The following is a 15,827-nucleotide window of genomic DNA, read 5'->3' as shown; positions in this document are numbered from 1 at the left end:
CTAATCCACAAATTCCATATTCCATTCTCGGACTCTTGGAATAACATGTGGTAGAAATGGTTCAATACCCTTTTCTCCAGAATTTTACAGTCGCCTTTTCCTGTTTTAAGAAAAGCGCCTACTTCAGATCGGTCATATACTTAAAAGTGTTCAACACTTTTCTAGTCAACCGACTTTCATGTCTGGTCGGAGTGGTCCGGTCAACGGTCATTCTGCTGGGACGTCTTTTCCTACATCCGCTTCAGCACTATCTCTCAGCTTATTGGAAATGGTCTCCGGGCTATCTGCTTACAGATTATAATCCTTCCGTACTTAGTCCCACACCTTCAGTGGTCTTCTTAGGAGTCTCACCTGCATATCAACAATCTCGAAATGCGATCAGTTTTTCTAGCTGTATTTCATTTCCAATCACATCGTCGGACTCCTGTGTGAAGGTTTCTACAGACAACACATCAGTCCTGGCTTACATCTAGGCACAGAGGTGAACACACTCTCATTCCCTGTATCTTAAAACCATTAACTTACTTGTTCTCTGCGAGAGCCTCAACTGAACATCTCTCTCTTGTCCAAACACATACCAAGTCGTCTGAACGCCCTGGAGAACGGTTTGTTTCGTAAATACCAGTTTTTTTCCGTCTGATTGGCCACTTCATCATGAAGTAGCCAACCAGATTTTTCTCACGTTCGGTTATTCACTGGTCTGCCTGTTAAGACCAAAGACACCCACATACTTCCTCTGTACGTGAGTCCAGTTTACGATCCAGCAGCGTGGGTGGTAGACGCTCTTTTGTTCGCTTGGGACAACTGGACGCTTACACCTATCACTCACCCATTCTTATTCTCTAAATCTTGAAGAATTCAAGGTGACCTTTTGCCAGATCCTCCGGGTTGCCCATTGGTTGCCCACGAGATTCTAGTTCAACGACCTTCTCAGTCTCCTGCGCGACTGTCCCAGGAAACTTCCTCACAGGTCAGATCTCCTATCTCAGAGAGACATTCGTCATGCGGATCCAGACATGTTCCACTACACGTCTGGCCTTTATCCAACAATCCCTACAGAAGAAACATTTTTCTGTTAGATATTTGTTGCCTTTGCAAGGAAAGTTCTACCAGAACAGTCTAAGCTGCTCTCTGGAAACTCTTCTGTGACTAGTGTCTTCGAGGACATTTGATCCCCTAAATCACTCTGCTAGATGCATAGCGGATTTTTTCATCTATCTCTTTGATGATAAGAAATTTTCTCTTAGCTCCATCAAAGGATATAGATATATGCTTTCGCATACCTTGGCTTTTCGTAAGTCATCACTTGTTTGTGCTGACCCAGCCATTTCGGAACTGTTTCGAACCATGGAACTTTAACTTCCTGTTTTTCGTCCCCTTACCCTTTTATGGGATTTGGCTTGCGTTCTTTGGTCGCTTACTAATGCTTCTTTACAGTTCCTTATCTGGAAGACCGTTTTTCTTCTTACTATGGCTTCAGCAAAACGGAGATGTGAAATGCATGCTCTTTCTGTCGAAGACGACCATCTTCATTTTGATCCGATGACGCCGTCATTTTGTTGAGTCAGCCAGGATTTCTTGATTAATATCAACTCTCTTTTATGGCTTCTAAACCATTCAAGGTCCCAAGTCTTTCAAGAACTTGTCGACATGAAGATGAAGATAGACTCCTCTGCCCAGTCAGGGCTTTGAAGTTCTACTTCAGCAGAGTTAATTCTATTCGAGGTTCTCGCAAGAGACTCTTCATTCCCTTTAAAAAAAGGGGGAGCGATGTATCTGCGGAATTTATTTCTCGTTGGGTAGCCTCGACTCAAAAAAGCTTACTTTTCTCTCTCATCTACGGATTCATCCCTTGTTTAAGAGCAGACCGCATGAATTACGAGCTCTGTCAACTTCGTGGGCGTATTTTTATCACACCTCACTCTCTGATGTGCTCCATGGTGCTTTCCGGAGGAATCAGACAACCTTTTATCTTCGTTCTCTTGAGTTCCAACAAGACAACTTGAATTTGTTGGTTCCCTTTTGGTTTCTACGACATATACATTCTTACTCTTAGCTGAGAAGTCAAGTCAATACCTTACTTACAAAGATCAGCTGATTATCTTGGATATGGGTTCTGCTGTGATGTGGATTGTGGAGTTATACGCGAACCTTCCCGCCGCAGCCGCAAATTCAGCTATTAGATAGCAGGTAACGTAATTATGACATTGAAACATTTTTTTTAAATAAAATTCATTTTAAATAGACCCACCTTGGAAGGTAGAAGCTATTAGATAGCAGGTAAGTATTTAATAATTACAATGAATTTTACTTAACAAATTGTTTTATAGATATCTCGGACGAGTTCTAAAAAGGGTCATTATGGTTGGAAATACATGGCCGCCAAGGGCTGGAGCAGTTTTCTCTATATGTATATAGTGAAAACATGTGAACATTTTAGAAGACATACTGAAATTTGGTCAAACCATTGGTTACGTGCATATCTCAGACAAGTTGAAGATGGCCATGATCAGTGGAAAAACATGGCCACAAGGGGGTGGGGCAGTTTTCTCTCTCTATGTATATATTTATAGTAAAAACATGTGAAAAGTCTAGATGACACATTTTTCGTCCAATCTTTATGAAATTTGGTCAGAACATTTGTTTCCTGGATGCGATGGTTAAGTTCGAAGATGGCTCGGATCCGTACAAAAACATGGCCGCCAGGGGGAGTCATTTTCCTTATATTCATATAGTAAAAACGCTTGTGAACACTCTAGAAGTTACATTTTTTGTCTAATCATCATGAAATTTGGGCATAACATTGGTTTTGTGTCTCGGACGAGTTTGAAAATGGTCGTGATCATTTGAAAAGACATGGCCGCCAGGGGGCGGGGCATTTTTCTCTATATGTATATAGTGAAAACATGTGAACAGTCTAAAAGACACATTTTTTGTCCATTATTCATGAAATTTGGTCAGAACATTTGTTTCCTAGATACGACAGTTGAGTTTGAAAATGGTCCGGATTGGTAAAAAAAACATGGCCACCAGGGTGGGGGGTCTTTTTATTACATTTATATAGTAATTAAAGCTTGTGAACACTCTAAAAGTACAATTTGTTTTTCAATCATCATGAAACTTGGTCAAACATTGGTTTTATGGATATCTTGTTATGATATCTAGGCCGAGTTCCTTTATGGTTACGTTCTGTTGAAAAACATGGCTTTTAATGGCTTTGTAGTGTAACCTTGTTTACAATCTTCTAAGAAATTACCAATATACACGTTGAATGAAATTTATGCATATTATAATGTTCATGATCTCCATGCAGTCATCTGAATATTAATTCTTTCGATAAGATAAACAGTTTAATTGCCACTTTTTATGTTCCTTTCTGAAGAGGATTATTATGATGATGATTTGGTTGGAGATGAAGTGCAACAAACATATTTATGCCATCTGAAATTCCTTTATTAAAAACTCTCAAAATTTTAAGAAGTAATATTGATTTCACAGAAAATTACTGAGGGGAGAAACAATTGTATATAACTTGAATTGTTTTGACATCCAATCGTGAATGCATGGCTTGTCAGGAATGCACTCTTATTTCGCCAATGATCTCATTCATCCACCTGCTTATCAGCAACTTATTAATTCTCTATTGACTGTGCCTGAATTGTTCTAGTACAGTAGTATTTATTGATGCCCTCTGAAATGGTAATATGATGTAACAGGCTTGCAGTTTAAATGCCCTTAGTGTCTAGAAATAGACCCAGCAGCTGGGAACTCACATCAAAGACCTACAGACTGAAAAGAGTGGAACATATATTGTTATGGCACAGTTTATAAATGAAGTCGGTAGTGCTGGTGTGAATATCAAAGATTTGTGATAAAAATAGGATTGGTTGTTGTTTTAATTGGAAATATCATTGCAAGGTGAGTCTGCAAATAGTTCCAGTTTGTTTAAAAGCAAACCCCTGAGTTGGGTGGCAGATTTCTTTTCATTGCTACATGTATAGTGAAACATTGTAAACTCTCTATAAGTCACATTTTTTATCAATCTTAATAAAACATGCTGAGAACCTATGTTCCTATGATATATTGATTTACTTTGAAAATGGCTCCGGTGCTCTAAAGATCATGGTTTCCAGGGGCGAGCGAATTTCTTCTTGTGAGCCTTATGATTATATTTATGTTTCATGAAGTACTTTTATTATTTTGAACTCTACCTTTCCAGAATAGTTTAGTTCCTTCGGGTCTCAGGTGAGCACCTTAGGGCTCATGGCTCTCTTGTTTACAATTAATAGTTTATATTGATTCAAAATATCACAACGGGTATAATACATTACTTGAAAGAAGCTCATAGTTTCAGTATATTCGGTAATAAAATTTCGCGATGTAAAATCGAAAGTACATCGCAAAAATAGTTGACATAACGATATACACACTATAAATAACGCAAGAAGATTGATCATTTTATATATCAAATGTATGCAATTCACTACGCATGCACAATTTGTATTCCTGGGTTTACCAAGTGACGATGATGATCAATCTACTTGAGTTATTTATAGTTAACTGGTAGTTACCTGGAACACATACCAAGTAAAATTGTATTACCGAATATACTGAAAATATGAAAACTTAACAACCTTTTTAAGTAATGTAATATACAAATCGCGATATTTTAATCAATATAAACTAATAATTGTAAAAAATACGCTATTTAAGAACTTTTCATTTTTTCGTAAATCTGTTTGACGGTCCAACATTTAGATCTCAACATTAAGTTCATCTTTCATCCAGCTCCATTAGTTGAACCGTAGTAAATATTATATTATAAACACTTTCTTTATTATCAATTTTGAAGCATTTGTCAGCAAAACAACACTTACTTCCAAATAGTCAAAACACCACGATTTTTCAATCCAAAGGTACCTGACCCCTTTTCCCAAAATGGAAAAAAACTTCATAGCCCATTCGTAAATGTTTGTCCATGGTTTCAGTGAACCCATGGTACATGGACCTTTCGGAGATGCCTATGGACAACAGCCACCAACAGACGATGACGTGGCAGCAGAACCAGTACATGGCTGACTCTGGTATTCAGTCAGGGGCTACAACTCAGGTAAAACATTTGGCATTTATAAAAATTTAACACTTGAAAATTGCAGGGAAAATTTGTGGAATTTAAAAGATTGTCACATTTAAAATTACTGGGACACGTCATTTGCGTTAATATTTGTCTTTGTATGTACACAGAATAAGTCAAATAAAAGGTAAATGATGGATAAGAAATCGCTAGATTTGTTGGTTGAGTATTCTTATTTTAAACATTTTAAGGCTAATTCCTCCGGTCGTAATATTCCGGATTGATCCGAACATCCGGATTTCAAGGAACCAGGGTCACTTTTGAGATCAATTAAAATTCGAGGAGTTTTGTTGGGGGGGGAGGGGTAAGGAGCGAATCTTGGTTAGTTTCGGTTCTACACAAGGCAACTCCTGCGTCGATATCATAAAATTTATTAGTTTATTACAGGTGTCTGTTGTTTATTTTACCCTCGAAGATGATTTCGTTACCGCGCCACAGGGTGCATTTGTTTTGCAAGCTGTAACATATTTCTGTGAATTCCAATCGAGCGCGCCAAGTATCAACACAACGTTTATCAACATGGAGTAACGACGAAAAAATTCTCAAGTTTTTAACTAAATTTTGACCACGTAACCTATGTTTAAAAGCTTATAAACGTAATTATTGTTTATATTTGTATTGTTTCTTTACATAAACGATTAGTTTGATAAACTGTGACATTGGAACAAAGTGTGAACACTCTAGAGGCTACATATATTGCCCGATCTTCATAAAACTTGGTCAGAACTTTTGTCCCAAAGATACCTCGACCGAGTTGGAAACTGGGTCATGCTGGGTCAAAAACTAGGTCACTAAGTCAAAAAAAAGAAAAACCTAGTGAACACTGTAGAAGTCACAGTTGAGGCCCAATCTTCATGTAATTTAGGTAAAATGTTTGTCTTAATGATATGTTGGCTGACTTTAAAAATGGTTCCGGTCCGTTGAAAAACATACCCGCCAGGGGGAGGGGCAGTATTGCTTATATGGCTTTAGAGAAAACGTATAAACATTCTAGAAGTCACAATGTTTGTCCAATCATCATAAAACTTGGTCAAAACATTGGTATTACTGATATCTCAGACGAGTTTGAAAATGGTCCAGATCGGTAAAAAAACATAGCTGCCAGGGGGCGGGGCAATTTTCTCTATATGCATATAATGCAAAACATGTCAACACTCTAGAAGTCACATTTTTAGACCAATCTTCATGAAATTAAGTCAAAACATTAGTTTTTCTGGATATGACGGTTGAGTTTGAAAACGGTTCGGATCGGTAAAAAAAACGTGGCCGCCGGGGGGGGGGGTTGTTATTTTCCTTATATTTATATAGTAAAACAAACCTTGTGAACACTCTAGAAGTCACATTTTGTGCCAAAATCATGAAATTTTGTCTAACAATCAATTTTATAGATATGTCACACGAGTTCGAAAATGGTCATTATGGGTGAAAAACATGGCCACTAGGGGGTGGGGAAGTTTCTTTATATGAAAATAGTGAAAACATGTGAACAGTCTTGAAGACACATTTTTTTTGCCCAATGGTCAGAACATTTGTTTCGTGGATACGACGGTTGAGTTCGAAAATGGTTCGGATCGGTTAAAAACATAGCCGCCAGGGGGAGTATTTTTCCTAATATTTATATAGTATAAAAGCTCGTGAACACTCTAGAAGTCACATTGTTTGCCTAATCATCATGCAATTTTGTCAAAACATTGGTTATGTGGGTATCTCGGACGAGTTTGAAAATGGTTGTGATCAGTCGAAAAACATGCCGCCAAGGGGTGGGGCAGTTTTCTCTATATGTATATAGTGAAAACACGTGAACAGTCTAAAAGACACATTTTTGTCCAATCTTCATGAAATTAGGTCAGAAAATCTGTTTTCTTTGTTCCAATGTCACAGTTTATAGAACTAATCGTTTATGTAAAGAAACAATAAAAATATAAACAATAATTTCGTTTATAAGCTTCTAAACATAGGTTACATGGTCAAAATTGTCTTTAAAGTTGAGTTCGAAAATGATTAGGATTGGTAAAACAAACATGGCCGTCAGGTGGTGGGCGTTTTTTCCTTATTTCTGTATTGTAAAAAGCTTGTGAACAATTTTGAAGTCACATTTTTTGCCTAATCATCATGAAATTTGGTCAAAACATTGGTTACGTGCATATCTCGGACAAGTTGAAGATGGCCATGATCAGTGTAAAAACACTGTCCACAAGGGGGTGGGGCAGTGTTCTCTCTATATATAAAGTATAAACATGTGAAAAGTCTAGATGACACAAATTTTTCGTCAAATCTTTATGAAATTTGGTCAGAATATTTGTTTCCTGGATACGACGGTTGAGTTAAAAAATGGTTCGAATCTGTCAAAAAGACATGGCCGCATGGGGGTTGTCTTTTTCCTTATATTTGTATAGTAAAAAAAGCTTGTGAACACTATAAAAGTCACATTTTTTAGCCAATCATCATGAAACTTGGTAAAAACATTGGTTTTATTGTCGGATGAGTTTGTTGAAAATGGTCGTGATCAGTGGAAAAAACATGGCCGCCAGGGAATGGGGGAGTTTTCTCTATTTGTATGTAAAAATAATTTTCTTTATATATATATATATTTTTTAAATCTGGGTATTAAAAACATGGCCGCCAGGGTGGTTGGGGTAATTTTCTATATAGGCTTACTGTGAATACTTTGGAACACTTTATTTTTAAAGTCAATAATTTGAAATATTTGCTGAAGAGTTTTAATCTTTGTTTCTTTCCATCTTAGTCTTTAGGTTAGCGACCCAGGGCCCTTTGGGGCCTCTTGTTTTACTTTGTTTTTCTGTAAGATATTTTTGCAGGTGTTAATACTCATTTATTGTTTTTCTGTTGTTTTTTTTTCATTATTTTACTTGGATTGCTTTACTTTAATATTTTTGTTACAGTTGTTTATTATACTTGATACCGGGTCATTGAAGGTCACTTCAATTTTTTCTATTTTGGATTTATTTTTATTATTTTTGGATTTATTATTTTTTATTTATTTTTTTTTTCAAAATATTTGGTTAAAGTAATCTATGTTGAAAAATATAAGTAAATTTTTGAAAAAAAACTTTTTTTTTGCTATACTAAAATGCATTTAAAACTGCTTGGAAATGCAAGATAGAAGGTTAAGAAAATAATTTAATTCGATGTGATATTTTGTAGTGCTGTTTATATTATGGGCTTAGATCGTACTTTTTAATGATTATTTTTTTTATTGCAAATTTTTATTCTGTCTAAGAATCTGAAGCATCTTTCGAGAATGGTAAATTAATTTTTATTCTTTGATTTTCTGTTTGATATTTTTGCAGATGTTAATACTCATTTATTGTTTTTCTGTTTTTCTTTTTCATTATTATATTTAGAGGGCTTTACTTTTAATATTTTTGTAACATAGATGAGAATTGTTCATGTCAGTTTAAGATCGTTGTTATTTCACGAGTGATTATAGAAAATACCTTTTCACGGGTGTCGCAGCCACGAGTGAAACTATTATTTTCATTTGATGAACGATCTTACACTGACATGTACACATTTTTGTTAATATTATGGCCCTTTTTCAAGAAAATAATTAACAGATGTTTTCCTTTCGCTGAAAAATTACCCTGTCTCCCGTGGCGTGCCTCAACACGTGTCAATATACAAAATGACGTCATTATTCCAGCGAAATTCTCTAGTTCAACTATTTTACAATTTTAATAAACGGTGAAAAATGCATAAAATAAAAAGACAATTTGTTGGATTGGGTGGAATACTGATTTTAATTCACTTGTGATCATAAAAAAATAAGATAATCTTGATATGATAATTTAAAAATAGAAAAAGTAGCTCCGAAAATTTGTTATTTTCACCGGTGAAAATAACAATTTGTTTATTTTCACTGCTGTTATTTCACTGCAAAAATGTCATATTTTATCATTAAGTATAAAAAAAAGTTGTTAATTAAACGTTATACCTAGTCATTGAAGGTCACTTCAATTTTTCCTATATTGATTTGTTTTTAAAATATTTGGTTAATGTCATAACTGTTGAAAACATTCTTGGAAAAAAAATTTCCTTTGCGATAATAAAATGCATTTTAAACTGCTAAAATGCAATCTCGAAGGGTCAGAAAATGATGCAAATCAATTTTCGTCCGGGGGCCTTCTTCACAAACTAGAAGTGATGTAAAGAGTTGAAAAAATGAAACAAAAGTACCTATATCTTCGTTAATAAGTTATATTTATAAGTAATTAGTAATCCATATGTAGGTCGTTAGTTTCTAATAAAGCTGCAGGAGTTTCACTGGCCTGAAATAAGTTGTTTGCCACTTGTTATGTTATGACTTTTTCTACAAGATTTCCTATTATTACCCATATTACAAGAAGTAACTGTAATAAGTCTTAATACGCTTTATTTTTTGATATAAATAACATTTTGCTATATGATTAATAACACATGTGTCCAAAATAATAATAATAAATAAATAATGTTAATATTACTAATGGTAGGCTGCACAAATATTTCATATTTCATATTTATTTATTCAAATATAAAACTTTAAAACCAAAGAAAATGATTCTAACAGTTTGCATTTGTTTTGAGCTCTAAAATAAAATTATTGTCACCATGAAGTAGCATAAACTTCATTTTCTATTTTTTAACACTTTATTTCAACTCATTAACCAAAATAAGAATTGTTGAAAGTTTTATTTGGTCGCGATAAATATGTGACAGTATGACAATAAAACTTTAATTGCAGAGCCCTTAATCCTCCTTCCAAACAATATCTGTATTTGTTCAAATAACAATTGTCTGTCCTTATTCAAAATAAATTTCATCATGATTGAGGGCAGGCAGTGTTTAAAAGTTCAGAAATCAAATCCAAAAAGAGATTAAAGATCCATATCGCGTAACATGTATCCTGTTGGTATTGAATGGGGCCAACTTTGACCCCTAATAAGCCCTAAAAGTTTCTGGTCCAATTAATGTATCGTATCCTGTATATCAGGCATGGCCCCTGAGCGAGAAGAGCCACGTGGATGACCTTGATGAGCCAGACCAGAACAAGGACAACGGGCGCATGATGTTCAACTGGAACCACCAGGGCATGGGGGTGGGGGGCTTCACACAGGAAACGGGTGACGATGAGTTATTCCCTAATTAGTGGACTTATTTCGAGAAACAAAAAATCACAATCCTTACATTGTTTTATTCCCTAAATGGCCAGAAAAAGGTCTGGCCTTTGTCTGTGTGGATGTTTGGTATGCAGAATATGTAGTACAATATTAAAGAGGTTCTATCAGTTGTGTTTATAAACAAGAAATTGCTTAGCTTTGTAGATTGTGAACCATATTTCACTTAATATTGTGTTAATTCGTAATATGCTGAAAACTGTGGTTTGTAGCGTATGGTTATTGTCCCCTATCGGTTTTCGCTCGGTCTGTCAGTCAGTCTGTCAGTCAGTCTGACAGTCAGTCTGTGTGTCACACTTTTCTGGATTATGTGGTAACTTTAAAAGCTGTTCATATTTTTCCATTTAACTTGAAACATGGATAGATGTCAATATGGAGATTATGCACGTCATTTTGTTCCTACGTCAAGAATTCTGGTTGCTATGGCAACAAATATGTAAAAAAAACATACTGACAATGGTGGAGTTTCATTGGTAGGGGGCCATATTGCTTGGTAATCTCTTGTTTTATGTAAATTTAGGCACATACCTTAAATTATGCAGTTAATATTTCTCATGAATTTCGAAAGGTCATTCTACGAATATTTGCTTGAATGTTTCTACCTCCTGTGGGGTTATAAACGTTACATTGGCAAGGATTTTTATTTCTGGGGATTATATGGTGTAAAATCGTGTGTTTAATGTCACATCTTTGTATTATTATGTCCCCCACCACTATAGCGCGGGACATATTGTTTTTGCCCTGTCTGTTGGTTTGCTTGTTTGTTGGTTTGCGTCAAACTTTAAAATTGTCCATAACCTTTGCAATATTGATTATAGCAACTTCATATTTGGCATGCATGTGTATCTCATGGAGTTGCACATTTTGAGAAGTGAAAGGTCAAGGTCATCCTTCAAGGTCAAAGGTCAATTATATGAGTCAAAATCGCTCATTTAATAGAATCTTGCAATATTGAAGATAGCAACTTGATATTTGGCATGCATGTGTATCTCATGGAGCTGTAAATTTTAGTGGTGAAAGGTCAAGGTCAAGGTCATTCTTCAAGGTCAAAGGTCAACTATATAGGGGGACATAGTGTTTCACAAACACATCTTGTTTTTTGTTTAATTTTGTTTCTCTTACTCGTGCTGATAAGGTGAGGCATTTTTGTTATTAGTACATTACTGATACTACTTATAGCTTTTAAGTAAAGTGTTTTATTATGTTTGAGTAAATCGATTTATCTGATTTACGTATTACCTTCCATTGTGTAGGTGTAGATAATTTTACTATATTGACCTCTGCTTATCAGTTTTGTTTAGATTTTAGTTTTTGTAAAATAACAGCTTCTTAAACATTACCTTGGTTTGTAAATACCTCATTTATAAATGTGATTTCAGACATGTATCAGCACCTGAACCAGACTTGCTCTCACCGTGTCTGGGAGGCGATATTCCCGGAAACTCTCAAGGAGGGTCTCCAGATCCCAAGCACCGAGATCCACCCAGATCAGCCAACTGCCGTGCAGAGCCTTGCAGAGCCCTCACTGATGCTTAAACACGCCGTCGTGAACCTGATTAACTACCAGGACGACGCGGATCTCGCCACAAAAGCGATTCCCGAGCTGACCAAGTTTCTTTGCGATGATGATCAAGTCGTAGTCAGCCAGGCGGCCATGATGGTTCATCAGCTCTCCAAAAAGGAGGCAAGCCGCGCGGCGATCATGAATTCGCCACAGATGGTGGCGGCGCTTGTGCCACACATGAGCCACACAAACGATTCTGAGACCACGCGCTGCGCGCTGGGTACCCTTCACAACCTGTCCCACCACAGACAGGGGCTCTTGGCCATATTCAAGTCTGGGGGAATCCCAGCTTTAGTCAAGCTGCTGAGGTATGTCGGGTTCGAATGGTTCTCTTAAATTGTGCATGCTGTAAAAATTGATGTGTCCAAATTTCTATTTAAATAAATTTTCTTGTCATTTTTTAACCTCAAAATTTATGCTTAGGACATTATTAGTTTTTAAAGCACTCAAAGCTATTCAATTTGATTATTTTCATTATTTATCAACCAGGGCTTTATTCCATTATGAACCTTATAAATGCCCCTTCGCCAAAGAGAAAAAAGGCCCCTTTCTCAAAGAGAATTTCTTAAAAAAAGATACAATTTCCACAAACTTCAAGCTTAATTTGGATTTTTTTCCTTTTTCTTAGTTTTGGTGATGTTTTCCTTAAAATGGAAGGCCAGGCCCTTTTCCCAAATCAGGAAACAAGCCCTGTATCAACATAACTGAGATTGTGGAAGATATTTTCATTGCTAAACTTAAACATTGGGGAAAATTGCCCTTTTAAAAAAAAATTATCTTGTTTGAAGGCGCTTTAATTAAACCTCAGCTTACGAATAAAAACGAGCCATAAATCTTAAATTTAGGCTAAAATATCTTTGATCTGACATTTTGCATTCATATCCTAAATAACTTTGAACTTTTAAAAGAAAAGCAGAATAGCAGGAGGCCCCTTTCTTGTTGGCTCCACCCTTTTAAAGTAGGTTTAAACTAAAAAAAAAATGTGCATTTTCATATAAATTATAATCATTTTAATATATATTTCATTGTTCATAAATGAAAACAATTTTAAAATTGACAATTTCAGAGTAACTTACAGTACTACTTGAGATAAACACCAAAATTATATTGAGTAAAGCATATACCTTGGAATTATCCTGAATGGTTGACTAAATAAAATAATTTTAGTAGAAACAACACAGTAAACAATTTAACACATCATCAGATAAGATAATTTAAGGCTTATCAGGTTTCCCCTTCCTCTGCTCTGTTTTAACGCTGGATAAATCCTTCAATATTGATTCCAGCTCGTCAGTGGATTCTATATTGTTCTATGCCATCATCACGCTCCACAACCTCCTCTTGCACCAAGAGGGCTCAAAAATGGCGGTACGGCTGGCGGAGGGGGGGCCTACAGAAGATGGTGGCCCTGCTGCAGAAGAACAACGTGAAGTTCCTCGCCATCACCACCGACTGCCTGCAGATTCTTGCCTTCGGCAATCAGGAAAGCAAGGTAAGGGGTTAAAATGATATGATAATATAATAATACATAATGCAGGTGTATACGGTGAAAATGAGACCAGTTTATACGGTGAAAATGAGACCAGTGTTTACGATGAAAATGAGACCAGTTTATACGATGAAAATGAGACCTACGCTACATCACAGAAAGATTTATTACTTAAAATTTAGCAACCAAAATTTAAGATATATGAGTTATTAATACAGGATACTTTATAATTATTCTAATTTATTCTAATGTATATAACAAAAATGATGTAAATATGTAATCTACAACGAAAATCTTTCTATTGTATAAGAAAAAAACTTATTAAGGCATTAAATTAATGTCATCCAGTATTTTTGAGACAGATGTTGTCACCTGAAATATTAATTTATATTAATCATTTCCATAGTTGGCCATCTATGAATATGATTGGAAATCCTCCTTATGTCTCATGCTTGTAACCCTTTTTCAGCTGATCATCCTGGCTAGCGGTGGCCCAAGGGAGCTTGTACGACTGATGCGCTCGTACACATACGAGACGTTGCTATGGACAACATCTCGTGTCCTCAAGGTGCTCTCTGTGTGCCCTAGCAACAAGCCAGCTGTTGTTGAGGCTGGTACGTGATCTTAGACAGTAAAGTTATTTTGTAGTAGTAAACTTTTCTCTAGTTTTAAGTGTGGTGTTATTTTAGTTATTTGGATTAAATATACTTGGGGATATTGGGAAAGTGGTTAAAATTTAGGCAACAAATTTGACCAAAACAATATGCTGATTGTTTCTTTTAGCTCTTTTATAAAATAATGAAGAAAATGGCAGTCTGCTTTTATAATGGATATTTACAATCGATATTGGGAAAGTGGTCAAAATTTTTGCAACACATTTGACCAAAAAATGTGCTGTTTTTTTTTAGCTCTGTTATAAAATAATGAAGAAAATGACAGTCTGTTTTCATTGTGGATATATGCAATGGTTTGTGTTATTAACCTAATGTTTTATCAACCTAAAAAATAATGTTCAATTATTTTATTATCAGTAAATTAAAATTCGGACTTGCATAAGAAATGTAAGAAATCATGTTTTCTGCACCTCAGTTGATATACAAAATAAACATGTGGTATTTTGCTATGATTTGTTTCATAAATGTTAAAATAAATTTATTCAATAATCACTAGTTATGAATAATGAAAATCAGTAAATTTAAATTTGGACTTGAAATGTTCCCAGCACATCAGTTGATATAGACTGTGTTTTTCTTGATTTAAGGTTAGGGCCTTGCCTCCTATTTTGGTGGGAAAATATTGACAAAACTAGGAAAGGGAAAAAATCCCAAATAAGCTTGAAATTTTGGGAAAATTGCATCATTTTAAAGAAATTCTATATGGGGAAGGGACCTTTTTCTTGGGGAAAGATATTACACTCTTGCTGAAGAAGAAAAAAAGCCCTGATATATATAAAAAACATGAGAGATATTTTCTGCCATTTAGGTGGGGTGCTGGCCCTGGCCAACCATCTGGGTCATGAAAGCCAGCGCCTTGTGCAGAACTGTCTCTGGACACTGAGAAACTTGTCTGATGCTGCCACCAAATGTGTAAGCTTTTGTTTCTTTATGTCCTTTTGGATTATTCCTGCTCTTATTCATAGCTGTATGAAATCTTTTTAGATTTGCTATAATTTATTTTGTCATTTATATTCATGTATATTCAGCGGAAAGTCGTGCACATAAATTTAGTAATTATTAATTAATTTATTTATATATTTATTAGAAATGTTGAAATTTGTTTTTTGCACTTTTAAGCTATAATTCTTGCTATAAAATACTTCATGGGTCATAGCTTGAGAGATTAAACTGAAAAACAGGTTTTTGGCGCAGACTGGAATTAAATTCAACAATGTAATTCTCTTTGAGAAAGAATGCAATTATTCTGACACATTATTGCTTTCAGCTTACACATTTTCTCTTTTTTCCTCTACAGGACAGCATTGATAACCTGCTTAAGATGCTGGTGCAGCTCCTTTCGTCAAACGACATCAACGTGGTGACCTGCGCCGCGGGCATCCTCTCCAACATCACCTGCAACAACATGCGCAACAAGATGATCCTGTGCCAGGTGGGAGGTATCGAGGCCCTTGTGCGCACCACCCTGCAGGCTGGGGACCGGGAGGACATCACTGAACCTGCTGTGAGTAACCGCCGCTAGCTGGTTTCTTTATTCTTTATTGTGCGTTATTTATGGCTGCTTATTGTACTCCTGTCAGCAAGGAACCATTATTTCATTGAGTAAGAGTAAGCAAATGTTTAAGGGGCTCAAATGGCAAATATCGCCATACGGTTGTGAGTACAGGCCATCCGGTTTCTGTATTGTATGTACTTTTATGGGTTTTATTTGTACTTATTTGTACTTATTTCATCGTATTGCTGCATTTTTAGTTTCATCCTTTTAATTTAAGCTCAAATACATCAAAAGCCT

General features: G+C 35.6%; 1 protein-coding gene across 1 annotated transcript in view; it reads left to right on the top strand.

Moving 5' to 3' along the window:
- Positions 1 to 15,827, top strand: part of LOC127831137 (catenin beta-like) — a 49,906-nt gene that overhangs the window by 2,940 nt on the left and 31,139 nt on the right. Inside the window, 9 exon segments of the mRNA XM_052356127.1 lie at positions 542 to 605; positions 4,989 to 5,110; positions 10,125 to 10,229; positions 11,684 to 12,180; positions 13,159 to 13,255; positions 13,257 to 13,364; positions 13,831 to 13,975; positions 14,844 to 14,947; positions 15,333 to 15,539. Of these exon segments, the coding sequence (XP_052212087.1) occupies positions 542 to 605; positions 4,989 to 5,110; positions 10,125 to 10,229; positions 11,684 to 12,180; positions 13,159 to 13,255; positions 13,257 to 13,364; positions 13,831 to 13,975; positions 14,844 to 14,947; positions 15,333 to 15,539 (1,449 nt within the window).

The sequence above is a fragment of the Dreissena polymorpha genome, chromosome 5, assembly GCF_020536995.1.
Source record: "Dreissena polymorpha isolate Duluth1 chromosome 5, UMN_Dpol_1.0, whole genome shotgun sequence".
Lineage (NCBI taxonomy): Eukaryota > Metazoa > Mollusca > Bivalvia > Myida > Dreissenidae > Dreissena > Dreissena polymorpha.
Note: the sequence above shows the minus strand (reverse complement) of the source record. Positions and strands in the feature narration are given on the sequence as shown.